A 24,130-nucleotide genomic window follows, 5' to 3' on the forward strand; every position below is an offset into this window, starting at 1 on the left:
GTATGTACTTTTGTTACGCCTTCTATATCTATAAGCTTATATCACATTGTCGCGCTCGACCTTCTCCACCATCTTCACCACTGCATCTGCGATTCCATAAGAGAACGCATATCCGCCTCCCCCAAACCCGTATGCCGATAGCACTACTCGGTGATCTTTTCGCTCCGAGTCCAGGCGGAAGCCTCCCCTTCGCGAGGGCCGGATGCCAATGATATGGCTCACGGCCTCTGAAGCAGGGTGTTTGGGGACGATCTCCGGTGCTAAGAGATGTGCGCGGGCAATTTCATCGCGAGCAATGTCCATATCGACCTCGGGAGAACTGGAATGGTGTTAGCTGGGAATCATAGATGGGCTGGGAGATGTATACAGGTCATCTTGCTGTTTCACACCACCTAGAACTACCCCTTTGGACAGTGGCCGGGGGATCACGTAGGTGTATTCTTTGCCATTCCGGAAGTAGAGCGTATTGCACTGATCGGTGGCCAAAAACACATTTTGTCCTCGTTCTGGGAAACAACGGTCGTCTTGCACATCCGTCAGGGTTTTGCTTCCTAGGCCACTTGCATTGATAAAGACCCGAGACTCGGGGAACAATTCATATAATTCTTGGAGAGACTCGACCCGTTTGCGAATAAATCGACCCCCTAGTGATGTGACCTGTCTCCCCAAGTAAGGCATATGTCGGGTGGGATCTGTGACCAGGGTCTCATAGGACCAGGCACAGTTGAAGTGGGATGGGTATTCCCCAGGATTCATCTCACGAAACTAGACAGGTATTAGTGTAGTCCATCAATGATCCGAGTAGCATAGTACTTTGGAGACCACCGTCTTGCCCCATATCGCCGAGTCAGGGGCCGGTTGCTGTTCAAGATACTCGCGAGCACCAACAATGCTCACGCCGGAGTCGGGATCCTCTGCCATCTTCAAAAGTATACGATGGGTGACAGCTTGCAGGTACCGTTGATCAGGAGTGATGCCGCCAGCGGCATGCCACGCAGCACCAGCCCAGGCCGATGCATAGTAGATATTCTGATCTCCGGGGAGATATTCAGCCACCAGCACCACTGGAAAGCCATTCTGTAATAGTTGTCGAGCAGTTGCACAACCAATGATTCCGGCACCGAGGATAATCACCGGCCGCTGAGAGAAGGGCAGTTCATTCCCCATAGTGGAATGATATAGGAGAAGACTGTAGTCCTCCCCAGATAAAGACGCGAGGGGCAATACGGCATACTCCGTACTATATAGCAGAGAGAGTCTCCTTTGAAGGTCCTCTCGCCCGTTTACCGTATGTGAAGCTATCTTACTCTGGCAATTATTAAGTGGGTCAACGGCCTCTGCCGACAGCACCGCAATTCTCCTCTCCTCTGCATGTCTCTTGGCCCAATACCATCTCTCTCTCGTCTGGGGCTCGAACTAGAAAGACTTGGCTGGTATCAATTTCGGCCTGGGATGTGTTTTACGTTGTAAATGCCTCCGCTTATTGGCTGTTCCCTGCCGTCAGAGTCTGCGCTTGTCACACATCCCTGCAACTGGAGACTATCCACGCAGCCCCAGAGTGCCTAAAATTGCCTAAAACTGCCTATCGCGATTCAACACTCGGCTCAAGCCGACTCATATCACTAAAAGGGTTCATTCTGAACATTCCGTGACCCGGGGAATTGGGTTGCCCGGGGTGGACCGGGTTCGCGATGGAGACTGAGAAATATCGGCGAAATTCCTCGGTGGGTGCTCAGCCCACTACGATCGAGACCGTTTGGCTGGAGGCGATTGGATTGAAACATCTGGGCTTGAGTGGAGTTTCTGACTGGTTCACTAGCATTCTCCGGATCATGTCCGCGATGACATCGCCATTCTGCACGATCGGGATGCCGAGAAGATCCTACCTTACGAGGCCGATGACTCGCCATTTCCAGAGGTGCGGGCTGTCATTCAGCCAGTCAATGACCTGACACTGCCTGTAAATACGGTCCGCATGTGGACCATTGGCCTCATATTCACTATTGTATGTCTGATGCGACCGGAGAAGTGACAAGAAGCTAACGGCAGCAGATCGGCAGTGGATTGAATCAATTGTTCAGCTTGCGACAGCCTAGTGTGACCATCAGTGCTTTAGTTGCCCAACTGCTGGCCTTCCCTGTGGGATGCGCCTGGGCGAAATGCATACCCCTTGGAATGCTGAATCCTGATCGGCACTTCAATATCAAGGAACATGCCTTGATCACCATCATGGCCAATGTTTCTATTGGCTCTGCTGCTGCAACTCAGATCATTGAAGCACTGGTTAAATTTTATAATATGCCGTCGCAGGGCGGCTTTGAAATCTTGCTGTGTATCACTACGCAATTGTTCGGCTTCGGCTTGGCCGGCATGGCCTCGCGCTGGCTTGTTGGACCAGCAGCAATGCTGTGGCCGCAGGTCCTGTCAAATGCTGCGCTTCTGACTACTCTACACTCTCGTGTGAATGCCGTCGCAGACGGCTGGCGAATTACACGTCTCCGCTTCTTCCTTTATGTATTCGTCGCTGGTGGCATCTGGTATCTCGCGCCAGGCTATCTCTTCACGGGTCTCAGTACCTTCAACTTTATTTGTTGGATTGTGCCGTCCAATGTGGTGGTCAATCAGCTTTTTGGACAAACGACAGGACTGGGCATGTCGATGTTAACCTTTGACTGGGCCCAAGTAGTCTACGCCAACCAAAGTCCTTTACTGGTTCCTTTCTGGGCTGGTCTTAATGTCATGGGATCATTTGCGCTCTTCTTCTGGCTTGTTTGCCCCCTTGTCTACTACACTAACACGTGGTATTCCGCGTATCTGCCGCTCCTCAATTCCAACACTTTTGACAACACTGGAAGTACCTACAACACTAGCCGCATCATGAACGCGGCCGGCCAAGTCAACCAAACTGCCTATCGGGACTACTCGCCCATGTTCCTACCGGCTGGCTATGCAATCACGTTTGGTGTTGCCTTTGCTAATCTGACTGGTATCTTCTTTCACGTTGGACTGTACCATGGCAAGGACTTGTGGCAGCAATGGAAGGGTACGAGCAAGCAAGATGTCCATGGTCGACTGATGTCTGTCTATCGCCATGTGCCCTGGTGGTGGTTTGTCGCAATTACAGTCCTAATGTTTGCGCTGAGCATTGTTACCAATGAGGTATGGCACACCGGGCTACCGGCTTGGGGTGTGTTGGTGGCTTTCGTGATGCCCATGGTCTACATAATCCCAGTGGGCATCATTAAAGCCGTGACAAACATCAGCAGTAACCAGCTGAACTTACTCACCGAATTCATTGGTGGGTATGCCTTTCTCGGGCGGCCAGTAGCCAACATGGCGTTCAAATTCTATGGCTATGTTGCTGTCGAGCAAGGACTTGAGTAAGTGATCTTCTCCGAAGCACAAGCACACGAATTAACATCGCAACTAGATTTGTTGCGGATATGAAGCTGGCTCATTATATGCACATCGCACCGCGGACCCTGTTCGTTGCTCAAGGCCTTGCCACGCTGGTTGGGGCTATCGTTCAGTGTGGAGTGACAGTGTTCATGATCACCCGAATCAAGGGCGTCTGCACGTCTGATGCAGAGGGAAATTTCACATGTCCCCATGGGAGAGTCACATACTCTTCCTCGCTTATTTGGGGTGAGTTTTATTCCTTTTATTGTCAACTCATCCTACAACTGGCCGCTAACCGATCTACAGGCGCCATTGGCCCAGGTCGACTGTTCTCTTCTGGGCAAATCTACAGCAACCTACTTTGGTTTTTCCTTGTTGGTCCTGCCGCAGTGGTGATCACATATCTATTGGGTCGTCGGTGGAGAGCCGTCAACTATCTCTCCTGGCCTGTTGCGTTTGGCGCCATGAGCCAGGTTCCACCCGCTACTGGTATCAGCTTCTCCTCTTGGTGGGTTGTCAACATGATCTTCAACGGTCTACTGCGTCGCAGCAGACCCGCGTGGTGGTCAAAATACAGTGAGTATCCACAATCCCACATGGAGCTTCTGTTGCTGCTCTCTTACTAATTGTCTACAGATTATGTTTTGTCTGCCGCGCTAGACTGCGGCGTTGCAGTAGCGACAGTGATCATATTCTTCTGCATTACTCTCCCTGCTGGCTCGTTGAGCTGGTGGGGCAACAATGTGTCTGCGAACACAGCGGACGGTCAAGGCACTCCCTACAAGAACCTACCGGTGCAGGGCTACTTTGGGCCTCCGAGGGGGTCGTGGGAGTGACCTTACTTCTGTACTATATTTACTTTTTCCATATTAGCGCTTGCGTACATAATCATCGGTGACTCCGCTTGAGCTTTATATACATCTACAGTATCGTTCACATATGAGTGTCGGGATGGTCTAGGATACTGTTTAAGGATTGGCTTAAATTGGGCATCCATCTTCTTATCGTCATATTTCGTCTTTGATGTCATGTGAATCATAATCTCATCAAGCCTTAACCGAGCGGCCACTCACATAGACCCTGGCAATATTCCGATCATCGCCAGTCATTAGAAACTTCTCAAAGATTACGTCAATAGTGTCCTCCTCTTCCACCAGACACATCACTCCCGGTCGGTCAAGATCTAGGGTGTGAATCTCCAGCGCATCAAACTCTTTACCGACTGCGAAGTTTCCAATCCGATCATCGAGTCCACAAACCTGTGCACCACCTAGAGTGGCAAGGAAAAAGCACTCCGACAGAGACAATGCAGGGTCTCGGCCTTCAGTCTTCGTCTGCTGCGCATTTGACACAATAAAGGCCTGCTTCATGGCGTCTAGGATCGATGACGAGTAACCGCCGCCACTGTCCGTACCTAGTCCCACCTTGATACCGCGACGCAAGTACTCCCTCACGGGTGCGATCATAAACTCTTGCATAGTAGTGTTTGCGATTGGGCAATGGGCAACACCACAGCCAAGCTCCTGGATGCGGCGCATTTCCTCTTCTTGCAGGAAAATGCAGTGCGCAAGGATGGATCGATCATTCAACAAATTAAATTTCTGATAGAGATCCGCTTCTGTCTGGAAGTCAGGGAAGAGCTGATTTGTGAATTCGATTTCTTGCTTTGCCTCATTGAAATGGGTTTGGATTGGCAAATCGGGATGTTCACGAGCAATGGCACCCAGCCCATCCAATAACTCTGGCTCACAGGATATTGCAAAGCGTGGCGTAATAATCGGCTTCACCAGCTGGAATCCTGGGTCAAGTTGGCGGACATGCTGGATAAGCTCATGTGTTTCCCGCAGCGACTCCGAGACGGAGGAATCCCTGTACCAGTCTGGAGCATTCCGATTCATGTTACACTTTCCCACCAAAGCGCGTTGGCCTTTTTCAAAGCAGATGTCCGCCAGGATCCGAGTTGCCTCGCCATGGTGGGAACCGTAGTAAGATGCTGTAGTGATTCCCTGCTGCAAGAACCCCGCAACGCAAGAGGCATACGTGCGTTTGGCATATTCGGGATCTTCAAACTTCGCCTCGTGCGTAAATGTGACCTTGTTTAACCAGTCAAGCAGCGAGATCCCTCTTCCAACACCGCGTTGTGCCCACTGAGGTGCATGGTTGTGGGTGTCAACGAAACCAGGACACAGAAACTCCCCGCGCTTGAGATATTTCACTGGGAAGATGTCGGGCGCATAGCCATTCTCTGAGACAAGCGAGTTGATCTGATCACGTTCTACACCTGCTTGGAAAGCCTGGATCTTGCCATCTTTGCCCACGAGAATGAAGCAATCCTCCAAGATCTGGAGTTCGTCTGGGGTCTTGGCATGAATGGCTGTGCCGTGAAAGGCGAGAGGTAAACCCGAAGCAGGGGTAGTCTTCTTGTCCAGTTCCTCCATTATAAAGAAAGTACAGAGAGAAATGCAAGTGAAGAGAGATGTCTTATCAACAGAGGAGGGGTTGACATTAATAATCAGACGTCAGGCCTATGTTGACATCTAGATACATCACATCTGCAGTGACTGAGATACATACATGTGCAGTGAGACTCGACATATTATTCATATTTGCAATATCATCCAACAGCTAAACAAGCAGCTCAAAAGCAGAAAACACCCGATGCACTTTGACAACCAAGCCATCCATGAAGTCATAGAAAACATATTCGTAGAACTTGAACCGCTGTCCTGCAGGGACACCCATAAAATCCACATTGGGGGTCGAGATAAACTCAAGTCGACAAGCAACTTGGGAGGATTCCTCATCGATCACCATGGTGACGGCGTCGAAGCCCAATCCGGGGAGCTTTTGGACTGCATCGGCAACCAAAGTCTCAATCTCGTGGCGAGTCATGACTTTCTCGTTGTAAATCACTTTATCCGCCATGAAAGTCGCAAGATTGGGTCGCCAGCCTGTTCGGTCCGCATGCGAGTTGAGTTCCTCGAGGTAGTTCAGATAGTGAGCTCTGAGACCCGCGGCAGGCATGGCCGCTTTGGTGGAAGGCATGGTGGCCTTGAGCGGGTGAATGTGTGTATTTGGAGTAGCCATTGAGTCCTGGGATTTTCGAGACAAACATGTTAGTTGTCTGAAGGCTCGGTTGGAGATGGGATGTGTATAGGGCTTGGGCCGGATACCTTCAGTAGGGAAAGGCCGGCAGGTCTTCGACTCTCGCCTTGGGAAGTTCAAGAGTTGAACAAGGGAGAGTTAGAAATGGCATCTGGCTCTCTTGAACCAAAAATGTCTAGCTCATTGCGTAAATATTCATAACATATCCATCTAGAAGCAAAATACACAAACTCCAGAGCCGGAGTCGCGGCGCCTAGTTTAACTTCTCTATTTGATGAGCACCGTCCTATCCAAATGTGACGGACTCGTAAACTATTAACAGGAAAATAAAGCGTAGCCAAGATAGTAAACTCCGTCTATCTCCAACAGAGCTCTAAATACAGAGAAAAAGATGCGTTCAAAGGGTATAGTAAGATGCCATCTCCTCCTGGAACCAATTGTACGAGTAGAACAGTTGGTCCGCCATTTGCGGGTCGATCATTGGGATAGCCCCGCTGCCATCCACGAGGAGTACGTCGTCGAGAACAGGAGCCAGCGGAACTGGAGGGGGTGGTGGTGCAGCTAAAGACACAGAGGGCTGAGGCGGGATGAGTGCAGGTGGTGGTGGAGGTGGAGGTTGGAGGTGAGGGTGGTGTTGCTGCTGCAGCTCTAATTGCTGTTGCTGATAGGCCATTTGGCTGAAGATCGTCGTGCTCTGATGTCGGAATGTCTCTGCCAACTTGTCCACCCCGGGTCGACGCTTTCCAAATTCTTCCAAGAGGACAACAACCGCTTGAATTCCACGACGCATGGTCTGTTCGTCGGGGTTCCAAGGGGCCGGTTGCGACTCACGTAAGGAGCGCGCGTTCTGCTCAAGGCACCACAGAATGGTGATGCCCGCAAAATAGACTTGACTTAACGTCAACCAAATCCATTTGAGCTTGCCAACTGAATAGCTGTCCCAATAAGATCGAATGACCTGGACGCTGGAGTCACCGCAGCTGACAATGCTAAGGGCATCGGGCGTTGGATTCCGAGGACTAGGGCGGTACATCAAAAGTAACGTTGTGTAGTAGAGGTAATCGTAATACGAGGTGGAATAGAGGAGAGCCGATGGATATACTGGAGCAGCCATGCGCCAATCATCGACCTCCTGGCGGAATCGACCGAGTGTTGCGGCGGCCTCTTGGGGCGAGGGACGCGGCAGACTGCTGTATACTACGAAACGTTAGATAGAACCAGAATGAGGCACAGAGTCCACTTACGATATTGATAGATACGCGAAAAGATCCGCCTTAGGCGAATTACCTGCAACGGAATGGTCATCGCACTCGCGCCAGGCGCCTCAATTCCGTCGTCATTCAATTCGCGCAAAAGACCCACGCTGATATCGTCGTCGGCAATCCCTAATGGCCGGCCCAAAGTGCTAGCAATCAGGCGATCCAGATTATAAAGACTCCAGAAAGCGCGCTTGGACATTTCTTCCTCCACAATACTGGAGTATGATCGTGCTTTGTGTAAACCGAGACTAGTCGCTAACCTCATCGTGGTACCCAGGACATGCCAAATACTAGGCCCTGCTGTTGCAAACATGGTATACAGGGCCAGCCCCAATAGTGCTCGTACAGCCGGCAAATCCTCATTCTGCAATGCCAGTGGGAGAGTTTCCTGACTGGCACGGTAGAATTCGGCGGCCTGTGTTGGATCTGCCGATCCTATCAAGAGTGAAATGGCCATCACGATATGGTAGGAATTGTGCGTTTCCGGGGATGGGACACCCCCAGTATAGATGTGTCGCAGATTTCCCATGAACTCGAGGCGAGACATGAACGGGTATTGGTAACCCATGCTATCGAAATATTGACCAGCTATCCGTTCGGCTTCCTCCAGCGACGACAGGCGCATCACCCGTGGCGCGGCAGAAGGTCGCGCGACTGACGGTCGGCGATGCTCCAGCTGATCGCGAAAGATTTCCCCAACATTCGGTAGTTCAGTGCCCACTGCGGTCGATGCCTCCGATGGACCTGCAGTCGAGGAGCCACCACTGCCGGCAGGGCTCGGCATTGAGGTCGGACGATGCCCGGTCGCAATCAGAGCGGGCACTTGATACCACCAGTCCGGGTCTCCGTCGCCATCCACTGCAGTCCCTGTGGGTAGTTCCCCCACAGAAAGACCTGACTTGCGTCGCACAATATCTTCTAGCCATCGCACTCGTTTCTGGAGGTTCTCGAGCTGATCACGGGGAACGGAGGCACTGGCGACTTGGGGGCCGGGTGGGGGGATGGTGCATCGGACTCCAGCTCGGGTGCAGGCGGAGCAATTGGGGTATCGAAAATCGCATTTCTTCTTTCTCTTGCGACAAAAGTCACAGGCGGTCGACACTCGTTTGCTGCGCGAGGGCGAGGACTCTACCGGCTCATGGTACACCGGCTGCGGCTGCCATGTCGAAGGGGTGAGAGTGTTGATGGAGTCAAGACGAAACTTGCCCAGCTGGTCGCGGAAATCCTTATTCCCCATGCTGACACGGGCTCGAGTCCATCGCAGTCGCCATCGAGTGATCGAGTGTAGACTGGGGAGTGGCGGGGGGCGAGCTTTGCCCGGATTTCGCTTAGGGCCGAGTGCCGATCCGCTGCATGCTACATACTGTAGATGTACATACGTCTACACTAACTTATAACTTACATGACGGAGTGCGCCATTCAGCTGGGATTACTGCTGCATGTGTTTCTTGATCTACATATCCCCCTTGGCATCTATTTCGAATACGAGATCTGCCAGGAACCACCCCTGATAGCCCGTGGCTATACGAGATCTCCATACCAATGAACCTATACCTACAACAGGAGACAGACATATATAGACATTCGCAGAGACACAATACACGTACATGCTTCTCCAAACCAACACTTTGGAGTATATCCCCGACCCAGGGCCTTTCGGTTGCTGAAACAGCGACTTTTCCTTTGCTGGCCTTTCGACACTCAGGTGGACTGATCGGCATCACTCGTTCCTGACTGGGGGAAAATTGGGTCCCGTATCTATCTACACGACGATCCCCGAGATTGTTATTTTGGGATACGATGCGACTGCAACATTGTCCTTGAAGCTTCGATTCCAGGGGGCATAAAGAGGGGACATGCTTCCTCCTTTCTGTTGACAACACTCACTTCTTCCTCTACACTCATCATGAAGATCACTGCTCTCCCACTTCTGCTTGCTGCCGCTAGTGCCACTCCTCTCGAGACGCGCGCTAGCGGTGTCCAGGGCTTCGATATCTCCAGCTACCAAGGCACAGTCGACTTTGCTGGTGCATACAGTTCGGGTGCGCGCTTCGTCATGATCAAGGTGAATATTTATTCCAACATCATTACAGGTTGGACCATACTAACTACGTAGGCGACCGAGGGCACCACATACACCGACAAGACGTTCTCGAGTCACTATCAGGGTGCATCCTCCGCTGGCTTGATCCGCGGAGGATATCATTTCGCTCATCCTGATAGCTCCTCTGGTGCCAAACAGGCTGAATACTTCCTTGCCCATGGTGGTGGCTGGTCCAACGATGGCAAGACCCTACCCGGCATGCTGGACATTGAATACAACCCGTCCGGCGCAACTTGCTATGGGATCAGCGAGTCTGCCATGGTGGCCTGGATCAAGGATTTTGGTGAGACTTACAAGAGCAAGACTGGCCGCTACCCCATGATCTACACGACCGCAGACTGGTGGAATACCTGCACTGGAGGCAGCACAGCGTTCAGCAAGGATTACCCCTTGGTGTTGGCTCGGTACAGCACCTCTGTTGGCACCATCCCCGGTGGCTGGCCATATCAGAGCTTCTGGCAGAACTCGGACAAGTATACTTATGGTGGTGATTCGGACCTGTGGAATGGCAGCGAGGCCTCCCTCAAGACATTCGCCAAGGGTGCTTAGTGTTGGAATGTTTTCGGCTGTCTGTGGACCATTCTATTTCCGTTAGTAGGTTATAGTTGGGCATCGGAGGAGAGCATCCATGTATGTAAATAGTACCATCTGCCTGACTTTTATGGGAATTTAGTCGGTTTTCTCTGTGCCCTTGTCAATCCAGTTAAGTACTAATTTCAAACCCTTATACACCGATAAGTTGTAGATTCTCGCTTCCAGGGAGGAACCCACCATATAGATTCCCTAGATAAGGTAAGATCAACGCAACACTTCGGGCGGTCTGATTAGGGGGCGGCTGGCGTGACTGTATCCTTTTTGTTTTCTTCCTCCGTGTATCTCACGCAGACTAATATCATTAGTCTACGGCCTCTATTTATCTCTTTTATTCATTACAGCATTAGTAAACCCTTTAGGAAGAAAGCCTACGAACATTTCGGCGCAAGACGGCAGGGCGTCGGACCCATAGGGCGTCGAATTCTGTAGGGCGTCGGATCTCTCCCGACATGCCGAACTTCTCTTACTTATTTAGGACGCCGACTATCTACTGTTTCCCTTTCTATTTGTCTTTCTTTCCTCTTTCCCTCTTTCTTTCCTACTTTCGCCTTCAATCATGCACCTCATTCAATATGCTGTCGAAGCCGACGCGCCAGGCTTGGCTCGAATCAATGTCGAAAGTTTCCTAGGACGACATCTATTTGCTGAAGTGTTTCCAACAAGCAGCGTGCCTCAGATGTCGGAATATAAAACAAAAGTCGGCATGAAGCATCTTGCAAACCCAAATATGCACGTCTTGAAAATCCACGACGAGGCCAGCGGCGAGCTGGTAGCATATAGCCGGTGGCTGATACCCGAGGCTTTGGGATACGGTCCAACTGTGCCTACACTTAGTGAACAGGCTGTCGCGTTCGCCAAAGACCCTGTGGCATATGCTCCCCGGCCAATGAAAGAAGAGGTGTATAATGCCTTCAAGCAAATGCTGGAGAATGCCCGTAAACGATACACAACAGAGAATGATATTGGTATGTTAGCCCCGCATTGGAAGGTTCTGGTCTAACAAAAAGCATGCAGTACTTGACTTACTAGCAACTTTACCGGCATATCAGGGACGAGGATTTGGGTCTGCCATCTTGAAATGGGGAATTGAAAAGGCGGATACCTCTAAATCTCGCATCTTCCTTGAGGCTACCCCCGAGGGTGTCCCTCTTTATCTGAAGTATGGATGGAAGCAATTAGAGGAAGTGACCATGGACTATAGGCCATTCGGGGGCTATAGAAGCGAATCTTTTTACCTAATGATGAGAGATCCCTCGAATTGATATAGATCGGTTTCTGTTTATATACAACTTCGTACATCTACTGTATATCCATGGGTAAATACATTGCCGGTGCCGACGCACGTCACACCCCCGCATTATTCTTCAACTCTTCACTTCTTCCTTGATTCGCTTCTTCATTTTTGTTCACTTCTTGTTCTCTTTGGCAATGGCGAAACCCAAGTTTGCTATTCTCGACGACTATCAGGGCATTGCGCCCGCTTACTTTGCACATCTCGAGTCGCGCATTGATATCTCCAGTTTCCCCGAAACCCTCGACCCCCGCGATCCTAGACAGCACGATGCTCTCGTCCAACGACTCCTTCCCTTCGATGTGATTTTAGCAATGCGCGAGCGAACCCCCTTTGCTGCCAAGACAATCTCCGCGCTGCCGAATTTGAAACTCCTTCTGACCACCGGAACCCGCAATCTCTCGCTAGATCTCGAAGCATTTGCGCGTGCCAATATCCCAGTCGCGGGGACCGAAGGGCGACCTCCTGGCGTCAATTCTACCGTGCAACATACCTGGGCCTTGATTCTAGCGCTTGCTCGGAATGTGGCACGCGACGATGCGGCAGTGAAGCGGGGTGAATGGCAAGGCTCCCTGGGGTTAAATCTGTCTGCAAAGACCCTCGGACTGCTTGGTTTAGGGAAACTCGGATCCCAGGTGGGAAAGATTGCAGTGTTGGCCTTTGGGATGAAAGTGTCAGCCTGGTCGACCAATCTGACCCAAGAAAAGGCCGATGAGCAAGCTCAAGCCCAGGGCCTGCCTGCCGGATCATTTGTGGTCGCTCCATCCAAAGAGGAATTCTTTGCACAGGCCGACGTTGTGAGCTTGCACAATGTGCTCTCCGATCGAAGCCGCGGCATTGTCGGTACTCCCGAGTTGGCCAAGATGCGATCCACTGCGTTCATTGTCAACACTTCACGTGGGCCCTTAATCGATGAGGCTGCCCTCCTCGAGGCCCTGAATGCAGGCCGCATTCGTGGCGCGGCACTTGATGTGTTTGACCCGGAGCCATTGCCGCTTGACAGTCCATGGCGAACAACTCCGTGGGGTCAAGACGGGCGGAGTGAGGTGGTCTTGTCGCCCCACATGGGGTACGGCGAAGAAGAACTATTGCGAGGTTGGTATCGGGAAACAGCTGAGAATCTGGAGAGGTGGCTTAAGGGGGAAGAACTGGTACGCAAGATGAATTAATAGAGACGAATGAGGTATAAGTAAATATAGAAGTACAGAATAGAGTAGAAGCATCACATGTAATCCTACATGTCTCACCGGACACCAGAATGCGATCATCGGACGATCATATCCCCACGTCCTGAGTGATTTTAGTGTGTTTAGCGTCGTTAGTGACTGGGGTTCCGTTTTAGGCTTCGACTCCGGCTTGTCGTCATACTGCCTCGGTTTCGGAGCTGCGCATGTCCTCGGTTCAAGGGATGTAAATAAAAGCCACCTCGTTTCTCTTGCCTTTGCTTGCATTCTACTTTGTCTTTCCCTCTCTACCTCCCTCTCATTCTTACTCCTCAATATGGCCCCATCCGCAGACCCTATCCCCGCGCCCACTCTCGCCAGTGGGTTCCCTCCTCCGACCCATCCCGATCGCCTGCGTGTCGACCGCAGCACCAAAGCCTTTGGAAGCGGAGCGTACTCTCTGATTGATCTCCCCGCTGGCGCCGTCTTCGCCAAGATCACTACGGCCACTCCCGGCACAAAAGCCTACACCAGCGTGCAGACTGGCCCCGACACCCACATTGAGCTCAATTCCGACTTGGTCTACTGCAACCACTCTTGCGCACCATCGCTGAACTTCGATATGGGGCGTATGGAGGTGCGGGTCGTGGATGATCGGCCATTGAAGGTCGGCGACGCCCTTACCTTCTTCTACCCAAGCACCGAGTGGGACATGGATCAGCCATTCCAATGCACCTGTGGAGCGGGTGATGGAGTCTGCAGAGGCTGGATCTCTGGAGCCAAGACCATGTCACCAAAGGAATTGGATGGCTACTGGCTTAATGACCACATTGCGACTTTGTGCAATGAGAAGGGCAACTAAAGGGCACACTACTGAAATGAGGACATGAGATAGAGACCGAAAACAAAAGATAGAGAGAATAGATACCAAATGACACGTAAATAATGAAAATATACAAAATAAAAATTAAAGACGCTCTCGTTGTTCATAAATAGACAATCAGACATGCTCAACTCGCAGCCCCGCCGATGACTGCCATCTGGATCATCCTTCGTCGGTCAATTTCTTTCTTCAGCATCATCAGGCAAGTTGCAACCACGAGTGCCTCGTCCAATTCAAGTGACTGCAAAGCTGCTTCGTCGATTTGCAATTCTCCGCCATTGCCCGCAGTACATCGTGATGTGCCTGGTGTCCGAGAGTCTGCCCCGCGGACTAACTGTGCAATTCGGATATCTTGCTCTTTACTGTCGCTCTTTTCCCCTATCACTCTGAGAACAATGAGGTTTATTTTCTGTCCATCGGGTCGTTTCTCCTTGGCATATTCCCATTCAAAACACTTGCCCCCAGGCATCTCGAACCGCGCAGCGCGCGAGGTCCATTTCCCAACGACTGTCACAGATTGGTGATCGGTAGCCTGTAAGAGATGCAAAATGGGATCGCGATTCGGACCAAAGAAGTACTCCGTACGGATAAGATCTCCGCGCTTCGGGTGCGACAAGACCGCATTGCCTGACCAGCGTTTGTCGCGCGTAGAGACATAGGCTTCGCTGCCGTCTGCATTGTAGATAAAGATCTCTGTCTGTCGAGATGGCAGTGGAAGACGGAAGGCTGCAATGCCTTGCGCATTGATAGTCAAGATGCGCGATGGTTGAAAGGCAGTACTTTCATTGAGTGTACATAGAGTACTGCAGGATGCCACAGACAAGGCAGAGGAATGAACCTCCTCCTTGATATCAAGATTGGTAGTAGTGGTAGTGGTAGCCATGATGGTTGATCCCTCTCATCTCATACCTCGCGCCGCTTTATATCTTGTTCTGTGTCTTCCAATACGAGACTTGCCTAATCGGGCATGAAGGACAACCTAAAACCGCCGATCCATGGAACTTGAATCGTGGCTTGGCATCTCGTATCCGCTTCGCCTCGTGGCTCATCTGAGGCTTAGGATGACAGTCCCGTGTTTTCAACGAGCCTGACTTCAACTTATGGATTTACATTCAATGTGTGAATTCCATTTATATTAATCAAAAGCTAGCACCATCCTATTTGGTTCGGTGGTAACAGATTGCTGCCACTGCATGCAAATGTATATAGGTATCATGACAGAAACAAGGATTAAGTTAGAGCAACCAAGCATAATCTTCAGTCTCGTGAGCACGAATGAGGTCAGACGTTCGAAGCCCGCGAGTAGACCGATCCATAGGAAGGACTTCCTGGCCCACGGCCACTCCTAGTCGAACCCCATGTGTAGATCCTATCTGGCAGAGGGCTGTACGTAGCTGAGCCACTTGGGCTTCGGTGGCATAGCCACATTGCCTCACACTGAATATTGGTCACAGCACCTGGACAGCCTTGATGTCTGTCAGTCCACGACTCGAAAGAGGAGTTGGGCGTCCCAATGGACGGATCTCTCCTAGTGCGAATGGAAAAGTCTGGCAAATCTCGGTGGCCATGTCAATTATGATTTCCTGTGGTAAGCGCAGGAAATATATCGCTTCGTATCTCCATACTTTCCCTGTACAGCCACTAAATATCCGTGGATCTGTAGGAGTGTCCGTTGGAGAATGATTCTTGTGCCACGGGAATAATTCCAAACACCCGCCGAGGTGAGATCAGGATGAAGAATTCGCTTTTCCATCGGGTTTTGGGTGTTTGCGAGGTAGCCATGCTTCTGCTATGCCTCAATGCCACTGACTGAATTGCATGTTAAGGTGCTTGCCCTGTTCTGGGAAAGACATCACAGCCAATGCATTCGACTGGTCGGTCTTCTCAAAGGAGAGCAATTGCGAAACCGTGGGACAACATTCAGAATTTCGATGCTGCCTGTCATCTGATAGACGGCATATCCAACAGTCGGTCCAAATTAATCTGCATGGGATCTTTTAGGCCCACAAATTGAATCAACTGTGCAAATGTCAGCAAAAGCTTGCTCCACGCGTGACATCCTATACAATTCCATTTGTGTAAACGCGAAGTGAAACGGTGACCGGGTTGTAGGTCACTGAGTTGTCGAACACCACGCAGCTTCAGGAGGGCTGCCGGCAAGCTTGCAAGATGAGCCCCATCGGCTTTCTTATCCTGGCAGAGCGTATACAACAGAGGAATCGAACCCAGTGGTCCATGGCTGCCATCTGGCTCAGCGGGCAAGTGAACCGGTCAAGAAAATAACAATGCCCATGATTTTCCCACTAAGAGTCTAATAAGAATCGAGGAACTGACAGTCCAATATTGGACCACTTTGGAGCACTTGCAGTCCGAGAGACCAGCATCGTCCGTATTGTCAATTCTGGTCGATTGTTCGTGACTTCGTCTGGTTTCTCCTGAACAGCGTCTCAACTTGTATGATTTTCATTAACAAAGACCAACCGGATACTGGTCCAATACCCGGGGCAGATTTTCCCATAGATAGCACAATTCCCGCGAGACGGTTTCCCTCATCGCACTGCCACTCATTATATGTGTTGGTGCAATGGCCCAGTCTTGCTCGCCTTGACCTTGCGCTTCCTGCAAAGAGAGCCTCCTTGCCTCCGCTGACACCCTAGCATTTATTTCCGATAACGGAGGCATTGCACGGGCTTGAGGCAGTGAGTTGGAGAAGGTTGACTGAAACATTCCCGGTTGAGCTGTTGACCATCCCAACTGTAGTTTTGGCTCATGTAGCACAGTTTGGCTACTTCTTCCATTGAACTGGGCTTGTGGTTTAGTGGTATAATACTCCCTTAGCATGGGAGTGGTCCGGGGTTCGATTCCCCGCGAGTCCATTCTTTTTCGTTTTTGCTTTTTACATTTGCCTCAAAAACTAATTGGTAATAATCTCGGTAGTGCTTTGGTATTTTGATCAAATTGTCTTATGTGTGGCTCGCGTTCTTTTTATTCTCTGATACGCTTCCGCTTGATATACACAGATCTATATCTAATGTCTACATAACACTGCTTTTGTCTATGTAAGATACATCCAACCCTCACACCCGAGCCCAAATATTTTGAGCAGTCAGCAATGTACTCAATACCATGGTGGATCCAACCACAACATCTCCTGTGGGCATCCAGTTGAGAAGCTCCAGTGGAATGAGCAAATCACAGCTATCGACCACAATCTGCTGAATCAAAGCAGAGGAAGGAGTCGCCTTGACGGGAACAGCTTTCTCGGGCTCGACTTTCTTCTTCTCGCCATCTTTCTTGGCTGGTTGCTCTGAGGGGCCGAAAAGGAGCGCCCAGATACCACCTGCAACCGAGAAAGAGAGAGCATAGAGCCAGAAAGTATTGGCTTGGTCCATGACGGAATCATGCCAGGACACTGCATAGACACCCATAGCATGAAGCTGATTCATAGTCAGTGCCAATTTTCAGAGTAAAGCAAGCAACATACCGTAGTCAAGTCCTCCAGGACGAAATAGAGGCCAAAGCAGGTCCACTTAGCAAGTTCAATCAGTCCACCCACAGAGCCGAATCCATCCTTGCCTAGCAATGCAGACATGCGCTGGAAGGAGTCAATGAACCCGAAGAAACGGAAGTACCTCCGCGCTAGACACCAGACTCACGTTAGCATCTAAAGGGCCAAACATGCAGATTTCTTCTTCTATAGAGTGTACGCCGACTTACCCAATGCCAATTGCAACTTGACCGTCGTCAATTGCACGGCCAGGGCACTGCTGACGGTGAGCGCAGCGACAACCTGTGCCGTGCATTGGATCAGGCGAAGGGTCTTCTCCAGGCCAGCACCGGAGTTAACGAAACGAGAGAACTTTTGAATCATTTCTGCGGTGCTGTTTTATTCTCCGGGATGGACGTCTCAAGATTGTCTTTGTGTGTCGACGGGTTGGAGGCGGGCTGATCCCCGGCCACTCCAGGTGCGCTAGTCTTTGCTTATTCAGCCTTGCATGTTCTGGTATAAGAAGTAGTTGAAATGCTGTCAATCCCTTTTTTTTATATATGGTCATATATTACTGTTGAAGATGGTTGGACCTCGTGTTGGTGGTCTTTAACGGCATTGGTGTAGGTTTATAGCAATGTCCAGTCCGAAATATATATAATATAGATTGACAGTTTCAGCACCAGCTGGTACTCCGTAACTATGTTGAAGTTTGCAAAGTGGAATCAATTGAAACACGAAATGAGACAATGCTTGCAAAACATTAGTGATATATCGGCCCAGCTGTCTACGAGCAGGTTTATCACTGCTCAGCAATATTTCCAAATGTACTCCGTATTCTACCGTCCTTTGCCGCCTGAAATGTCTTGACCCAGACGATACCCACCGACCTTCTCCCATTCCACCTTCTGCCGCGTAATGGGGAGCTGTCTCCGCAGACCCTTGAATACACCCTCGGCTGTCTGGACAAAGGCCCGGTTCAGAGCCTCCTGATAATCTCGCTCCGCCGTTGCAATGCGCGACACAATAGATTCGGCGGAAACGGAAGGGATAGAAATGCTGACAGGCTTAGTAGTGTTGAGCGCCACGTTGCCGTCTTCGTAGTAGTGCACGTCGACGTGGATCTTGCCGGTCAGGGTGGTAGAAGAAGAGACAGGGACATGGTAGATTGTGCGGAAACGACCGTTCCTATTGAGATTTAACAGGCAGCCTTCCCCAGGCGGGGAGGCATCCAGTATGATTAGTTTTATCGAGATTGCCGAAGGAGAGTAGCCGCTCACCAGAAGTTGTTAGGGGAGTATCGGTTTGCGACCAAGAGAATGGCAATGGCGGAGTCATCCTCAATAGGGTAGACACCATAGGAGCAGTCGGGGTAGTGCTCACGGGCATGGGCACCGAACGACTTGAGCAGCGATTTACTAGACATGGTCAGTTTCTTCCCCAGGACTTTGATATTCGGGTTCCTTACATCAAATCCGCATTCTGAGACTCCAAAGGAGATGATTGGGCTGCAGAGGCAGTCTATTTCCATCATTCAAAACCGTGAGCCTTCAATACGCCGTCGCAGTCAATTGGATGCATCCTACCTGTGTGGTATGGTCGATCTCAAAGGAGGTCTGGCTTTCTGTATCGAAATAGCGGTTGCCCTCTACCTTGTTAAATTCGCTGACAATAACCTTCCAGGAGAGCGTCAGTATATCAACACGACCGGTGAGTGCTGTTGAAAGTTGACACCCACCTCCTGGCTTGATCCCGGCAGCTTGACTGTTGCGAGCTGCGCTTCATTGTACCGCTCGAATGCGGGAACCAGGGAAGGAATGATATCCTCGCCCTCGGAGGTCAGGGCTTGCACATCTAGTCCAGCGACAAGGATCAGCAATCAGGACCAATATTTATGTGGACAGGCCGGGGGTGCGGGGGTCGGGGATCGGGAGAGCATAGAATTCAGAGGGCTATTTACCGGCAACAACATCCGCGAGCTGAAGAGAGAGAACATGTCAGCAGTTGTTCAGGGCTTCGAGTGGACAGTGATCAGGGAATGAGTGTTCTGGGCCATTGTTGACATGCGTACCTCTCCGGGCGGGGCACCCTCGATGAATGAGGATGCCAGTTCGACAGTGGAAGCCATGGGGGAAGGAAGTAAAGGTTCAGAATAGGAACAGCAGCGAAAACGCCTCAGAAAGCAATTTAGGGCAAGAGAGATTGAGCACTGAAACGTTGTGATCGGAGGTGAGTTTGCGGAGAGAAGAGCTGGAGGCGGAGAGCGATAAGCACGTGGCCAGCCAAGTATCTACAGCTACAGCTACAGCCACTGTTTCTCGTAAAATGGCCGAAATATCATACCAATTGCATTAATGTGGTATCTTGAAGTCGCTGAAATAACGAATGTGTGTATCTTCATGGGATCCCCAACGCCATGCCGTGAAAAGCAGAGAAAATAAAGTGCAATACCCAAAAGAAAGAATCCCCCCGAATTAAGATAAATGCAAGCCAAGAACTTCCCGTTCAATCAATGCTCATGTTCATAAAACCATCGCTCGCCTCGGTCATCCCCTGCAGACCGATACGTTTCGTACCCCCTGGAGGAGTCATTCGATTGCCAGATTCCCGCTCAGAGAAAGGTGCTCCGAGTCCTGGCTTAGGTGGTGGACCCCAGATGTTTGGTCCAGCATCACTGATGTTAACATTGTGGGTATGGGTCATCACCGGGCTGCTATGGGCGCTCACACTGGGCGACACAGCCCGACGCTTAAAGAGATTGGGATCGAAGTCATCGTCACGACGCCGCTTGCGACAAATCTCGCCGATGGCTGCCATACCCTGTGGGTGAGGGGTAGAAGAGCGAGAGCGAGGCTTGGACGAGTCGGCAGCGGTAGAACCAATCGTTGTAGATGGGGTCATATCCATGGAAATATCATCGTCTGCGACAGATGGAGCACCCTGGCGCAGAGGAGGTGGGGTTCGGTATCGCTCATCGAATGAGTTCCAGAACTCAACGCCGCCAGAGTTGCGACTGGCTTGCTTGCTGAAACTGCCCTTGGATGGTGTGTCGATTCCGGCCTTGACGAGCGTGTCATCAGATGACACCCCATCAAACTGAGCAGGTGGCTCTAGCGATGGGAATTCGCCGAGTGCAGGCGTTGTTTCAGGCTCAGTATCCCGGACCTGCCGGACGACTTCTGCCTCCCTTTTCATATCACTGTCGACCGGAGCACCCTCCTCCATCAAAGCGGCGCGAATGCGTGCAAAAGTCTTCGTTTTTGGCTGTGACATGAGTTAGAATTTGCACTTTCGAGGCAGACAAGAAAATAACTTACAAGTAAACTCCCACGACGAGTCACAGCACGCCGAATGACTCCCAATGGCCCACCTTCTGAATGGGTGGCAGGAATCGGGCTTCCGCCGCGCGTCGCACGACTTTCGCCGTCGTCGCTCATATCGGACAGACGCAAGTCGCGAGTGCCCAAGCTGAGAGACTCTCTGCGAGTATGCGCAGTCTGTCGAGGTGCAAAGTAACCCGCGGAGTGCTCGACACTCTTCATGATTGGGGGAGAATGTGGCGTGGGACTAGGCTTCGAGCTGTTTCCACTTGCGCTGCTTGAGCTGTGTCGACTTCGTCCCTTGCGAAAACGAGCACGCTGGAAACTCATCAAACTGGCAGCAGCTTGTGAATAACCACCCATCCACTCATTTCCTGGACTTTGGATATTGCTAGCAAATGAGTTGGACGCATTACCCATGCGCGTTGCTTGTGGCGTATTGAGCATTATGTCGTCGCGGTCCCCCATCGATTCATCCTCCTCCTCGCTACTACTTGTGTCTGATTCCATCATATTTACACTCGACATGGAGCTTGATATCGTCGCACGATCCGCTGGGCCCGATGTCGAGAATGGAGGGACAGAGGTCGCGCCAGGCGATCCGCGCCGCTGGGGGATTGCCATACCCCGCCCTCCTACTGTTGGAGATGAATCGGGGGAGGATTCGGCGAGGGTGGAATGGTGGAGATTGGTACAGGCGCGAGAAAAGTCGAGGCCTCGAGATCGCCGTGGTAGAACGGATCCCGGGGATCCGTAAATATGTGATGGATCTAATTTGGGTGATAGAGGAGCGCGGTTAAGGGAGGGCGACGCGGCGGTTTTGGAAGGCAGGTTTAGTGATAAGCTGGGATGCGAAACACTTGAGCGTCTTGGAGTCGCAGGAAGAGCAGGAATCCCATCGTCTTTGCTTGGTGGGCGGCTCAAATCCCCGGTGGATGGCTGGGAGGTAGGTTTGGACGCATCAGATAACGAGCGTGAAGAGCGCGTCGTGGGTTCGAGTTGTAGATCTGGCGATTGCTGTGGTTGTGATAATTGTTGACTGAGCTTGCTCTCAAATATGTGAGCTGAAGTGCTGCGCCCTGGCGCTGAAGGTCGCGCCTGGGCCATTATCCGAGTGAACTTGATCTTCAATCTCGAGCAAGGCGCACGGCGGGCATCATTTCCCGGTATCAATTGGGATTTATACCACGACTGATGGCAGGATACACGCACGATGCCTTAAAGCGTTATTCACACGGTATACCAGTGGATGTGACGTCTAAGATCGGTATGAGGTCGCTGGCCCCAAGCGGTTAACATGCAGATCAGATGACACGCTAACCGGATACGGACACCCTTTACCATGTCATGAGCTATATAAATCTCCCGACAGCTCCAAATTGTGCAAACCATTTGATGTATTCGTATTTTAACGCTTATTTTGGCTCTCTCCACTGCACTAAATGTTTCAGGTCAACTAACGTATCCCTAATTATCCTTGCTGGACAATTCCACTGTACGTATATCAGACCCTTGCACTTCTACTTTATTCGCGATACTTTTCCACTGCAATTATGAAATTATTTGTGCAAGTTTAACGTTGGTACTTACAATTTTGATCATCTAGCAAATCCCAGCGAGAAATTCAAACAAAGAAGAGGCATAATTAACAAACCTGGAGAAGTGACCCTTTCAGCCCGGGAGTATAGGACTGGTTGACTGGCCTTCAACGGGACAACGCCTTCATTGAAACATAGTTAAATTAGTAATCTGTGAATTCAAATTTATTTCGTTATAATTACATGGACATCAAGCCAGACTCATGGCATTGCTGATTGGAACCACATGCCACTCCCAATCATTGCAGTCATCATGAAGAGAAGCTCCTTTGAGCAGATCAAAATCCCGTGTCTGCCATAATTTGGTGATCACTGCTCGGGTCCTTGCAATATTCGAGATGGTCGAATCGGCCATTGTTGCAAGGGCGCGCAGCACAATTGCCCGTCCAGACCCTGACTCGGTTTCAGAGTCAGGGAACACCTCGTCATCTGATGGATCAAGCTCCACAGCGGCCACAAAGACTGGCCATGTCACATTGGCCAGCAGGTTGCGATCGAGAAGATCCGAAATGAGCCGAAGGATCTGGCGGACATAACTTTTCACCAAAGGGGTGGTGGGAGAAGCCCCGTACACTGCACAGTGGAGGTATAGCACTGCTGCCAGTCGCTTGGCATCTGCAACTAGTGCAAGGACTTCATCGTCCCCCTCTCCGACCTCCTGAACCAAACCCTCCAGCTGGCGTTCAAGGGAAGCAGCACGCAGGGCATAAGAAGCCTTGTCAGCATCAGACGTATTTTGCCTCCTTGTTCGGCTCATATCTGTGATCTTTGCCAAAACTGAAACTAATTCGGGACTACAACCCATCCAAAGATCAATGTTTCGCTCGTCCGTTTTCCAATAGTCTGTGCCAAACAAGACCTCCTTAGCACAGGCTGTTCGACCCATAACATCTTGGAAAGCGAAAAATTGCTCTGCAAAACTCGTCACAGGATCCGATGGTGCTGTTGACTGAGATAGTGTATTTTGTTGTTTTCTTCGGAGTCGAATCAGATCATTGGCGCCTTTGAGATGGATCGTCCATTGTTGATCGCATTTGTCTACTATCTCATATAGACATAGCATGATCATGATAACCAACACTTCGGGATCCATGGAGCAGGTCAAACTTCCCTCGGAAGAGAGACGTCGGCGAAGGTCTCTCAGGGCCTCTGATTTGAACCGCAGTCCGATAGCACTGTAGCTCGGGTTGAGCCTTGACCAGTGGCATGCTCCCAATGCTTGAATCGCCTTGAAGAGAGTGGGAGATGCAGACAGGCAAAACGGAAGAATGACGGAAGCAAATGGTGACGAGAAAGCAGAGCTAGCTGTCGTTCGTGGACACACTTGTTGTAGATAATAATCGAATAGCTCTCCATGCCCCGATTTGGAGAGTTCTGGAAACAGCGCGAGGGAAGGCGGAAGACTAACATCGAAATTCATGGCCAGTCCACCGAGGTACGGGAGATGCTGTAGCCACGACCATAGTTGATCAGCCGTCTCATTTCTAGGAAATAGCGAGATAGAGCTCTGGCCAACGGTGATGATCGCATTCAGCTCGTTAAAGTCCACATTGACTTCATCTGGGCGTTCAAAAGTCGAAACACCGCTGTTTATAAAGCCCCAAGAGCGAACATTCGGTACAGGGCACCACTCCTGTATAGAAGAAATGGAACTAGGAGTGGATGGGCTCGCGGTTTGAGATTTGCTCCAAACGCCCGCACGACCAAAGGCCATGCCACGACTGGCGAATTCCGATTCCCATTTCAGAACCAGGTTCTTAGTGCATGGCAATCCTTTCTCCCAGCAGCGTGTGCAGCGAGGCTTTTTGGTGTCGCAGCGGACACGACTCGCGCGACATTCTTTGCAGCCATCGCGAGACCGGGTCTTGACCGGGCCCGTGCGGTCTGCAGCTTTTCTTCGTGGCATCTGAGAATTAATTTTACATGG

At 50.9% G+C, this 24,130-nt stretch overlaps 14 protein-coding genes across 14 annotated transcripts; 5 read left to right on the forward strand and 9 right to left on the reverse strand.

Annotated features, from left to right (window-relative positions):
- Positions 1-4: 4 nt before the first annotated feature.
- N7446_000051 (FAD-dependent oxidoreductase) lies at positions 5-1,266 on the reverse strand. Its single transcript, XM_058508818.1, has 3 exons — positions 814-1,266; positions 368-765; positions 5-319 (listed from the first exon to the last, which is right to left on the reverse strand). The coding sequence occupies exons 1-3, from the start codon at positions 1,165-1,167 to the stop codon at positions 37-39; spliced, it is 1,035 nt and encodes a 344-aa protein (XP_058377797.1). The 5' UTR covers positions 1,168-1,266; the 3' UTR covers positions 5-36.
- Positions 1,267-1,691: 425 nt separating this feature from the next.
- N7446_000052 (uncharacterized protein) lies at positions 1,692-4,235 on the forward strand (the record flags this gene model as incomplete). The annotated part of the gene is made up of 6 exons (XM_058508819.1): positions 1,692-1,724; positions 1,820-2,005; positions 2,053-3,380; positions 3,431-3,645; positions 3,706-3,975; positions 4,036-4,235. The coding sequence occupies 6 exons, from the start codon at positions 1,692-1,694 to the stop codon at positions 4,233-4,235; spliced, it is 2,232 nt and encodes a 743-aa protein (XP_058377798.1).
- A 210-nt stretch (positions 4,236-4,445) lies between these two features.
- Positions 4,446-5,837, reverse strand: N7446_000053 (putative guanine deaminase; the record flags this gene model as incomplete). The annotated part of the gene is made up of 1 exon (XM_058508820.1): positions 4,446-5,837. One exon carries the CDS (start codon positions 5,835-5,837, stop codon positions 4,446-4,448), a length of 1,392 nt encoding a protein of 463 aa, XP_058377799.1.
- A 187-nt stretch (positions 5,838-6,024) lies between these two features.
- N7446_000054 (uncharacterized protein) lies at positions 6,025-6,486 on the reverse strand (the record flags this gene model as incomplete). Its single annotated transcript, XM_058508821.1, has 1 exon — positions 6,025-6,486. The coding sequence occupies one exon, from the start codon at positions 6,484-6,486 to the stop codon at positions 6,025-6,027; it is 462 nt and encodes a 153-aa protein (XP_058377800.1).
- Positions 6,487-6,901: 415 nt separating this feature from the next.
- On the reverse strand, positions 6,902-9,000 carry N7446_000055 (putative C6 transcription factor; the record flags this gene model as incomplete). Its single annotated transcript, XM_058508822.1, has 2 exons — positions 6,902-7,701; positions 7,749-9,000. The coding sequence occupies 2 exons, from the start codon at positions 8,998-9,000 to the stop codon at positions 6,902-6,904; spliced, it is 2,052 nt and encodes a 683-aa protein (XP_058377801.1).
- Positions 9,001-9,669: 669 nt separating this feature from the next.
- Positions 9,670-10,416, forward strand: N7446_000056 (lysozyme; the record flags this gene model as incomplete). The annotated part of the gene is made up of 2 exons (XM_058508823.1): positions 9,670-9,828; positions 9,880-10,416. The coding sequence occupies 2 exons, from the start codon at positions 9,670-9,672 to the stop codon at positions 10,414-10,416; spliced, it is 696 nt and encodes a 231-aa protein (XP_058377802.1).
- Positions 10,417-10,959: 543 nt separating this feature from the next.
- Positions 10,960-11,731, forward strand: N7446_000057 (GNAT family N-acetyltransferase). Its single transcript, XM_058508824.1, has 2 exons — positions 10,960-11,426; positions 11,476-11,731. Exons 1-2 carry the CDS (start codon positions 11,018-11,020, stop codon positions 11,721-11,723), a joined length of 657 nt encoding a protein of 218 aa, XP_058377803.1. The 5' UTR covers positions 10,960-11,017; the 3' UTR covers positions 11,724-11,731.
- Positions 11,732-11,889: 158 nt separating this feature from the next.
- N7446_000058 (D-2-hydroxyacid dehydrogenase family protein) lies at positions 11,890-12,921 on the forward strand (the record flags this gene model as incomplete). The annotated part of the gene is made up of 1 exon (XM_058508825.1): positions 11,890-12,921. One exon carries the CDS (start codon positions 11,890-11,892, stop codon positions 12,919-12,921), a length of 1,032 nt encoding a protein of 343 aa, XP_058377804.1.
- A 331-nt stretch (positions 12,922-13,252) lies between these two features.
- On the forward strand, positions 13,253-13,777 carry N7446_000059 (uncharacterized protein; the record flags this gene model as incomplete). Its single annotated transcript, XM_058508826.1, has 1 exon — positions 13,253-13,777. One exon carries the CDS (start codon positions 13,253-13,255, stop codon positions 13,775-13,777), a length of 525 nt encoding a protein of 174 aa, XP_058377805.1.
- Positions 13,778-13,925: 148 nt separating this feature from the next.
- Positions 13,926-14,681, reverse strand: N7446_000060 (uncharacterized protein; the record flags this gene model as incomplete). Its single annotated transcript, XM_058508827.1, has 1 exon — positions 13,926-14,681. The coding sequence occupies one exon, from the start codon at positions 14,679-14,681 to the stop codon at positions 13,926-13,928; it is 756 nt and encodes a 251-aa protein (XP_058377806.1).
- Positions 14,682-16,875: 2,194 nt separating this feature from the next.
- Positions 16,876-17,669, reverse strand: N7446_000061 (PEX11 domain protein; the record flags this gene model as incomplete). Its single annotated transcript, XM_058508828.1, has 3 exons — positions 16,876-17,235; positions 17,283-17,437; positions 17,516-17,669. The coding sequence occupies 3 exons, from the start codon at positions 17,667-17,669 to the stop codon at positions 16,876-16,878; spliced, it is 669 nt and encodes a 222-aa protein (XP_058377807.1).
- A 285-nt stretch (positions 17,670-17,954) lies between these two features.
- On the reverse strand, positions 17,955-19,525 carry N7446_000062 (F-actin-capping protein subunit alpha). The gene is made up of 7 exons (XM_058508829.1): positions 19,357-19,525; positions 19,246-19,264; positions 19,024-19,139; positions 18,872-18,961; positions 18,754-18,806; positions 18,566-18,703; positions 17,955-18,473 (listed from the first exon to the last, which is right to left on the reverse strand). The coding sequence occupies exons 1-7, from the start codon at positions 19,411-19,413 to the stop codon at positions 18,125-18,127; spliced, it is 822 nt and encodes a 273-aa protein (XP_058377808.1). The 5' UTR covers positions 19,414-19,525; the 3' UTR covers positions 17,955-18,124.
- Positions 19,526-19,614: 89 nt separating this feature from the next.
- N7446_000063 (uncharacterized protein) lies at positions 19,615-21,856 on the reverse strand. The gene is made up of 2 exons (XM_058508830.1): positions 20,603-21,856; positions 19,615-20,549 (listed from the first exon to the last, which is right to left on the reverse strand). Exons 1-2 carry the CDS (start codon positions 21,710-21,712, stop codon positions 19,791-19,793), a joined length of 1,869 nt encoding a protein of 622 aa, XP_058377809.1. The 5' UTR covers positions 21,713-21,856; the 3' UTR covers positions 19,615-19,790.
- A 537-nt stretch (positions 21,857-22,393) lies between these two features.
- N7446_000064 (Zn(II)2Cys6 transcription factor) lies at positions 22,394-24,109 on the reverse strand (the record flags this gene model as incomplete). Its single annotated transcript, XM_058508831.1, has 1 exon — positions 22,394-24,109. The coding sequence occupies one exon, from the start codon at positions 24,107-24,109 to the stop codon at positions 22,394-22,396; it is 1,716 nt and encodes a 571-aa protein (XP_058377810.1).
- Positions 24,110-24,130: the final 21 nt, after the last annotated feature.

The sequence above is a fragment of the Penicillium canescens genome (genome assembly GCF_028828765.1).
Source record: "Penicillium canescens strain IBT 15451 chromosome Unknown utg000001l_segment0_segment0, whole genome shotgun sequence".
Classification (NCBI taxonomy): Eukaryota; Fungi; Ascomycota; class Eurotiomycetes; order Eurotiales; family Aspergillaceae; genus Penicillium; species Penicillium canescens.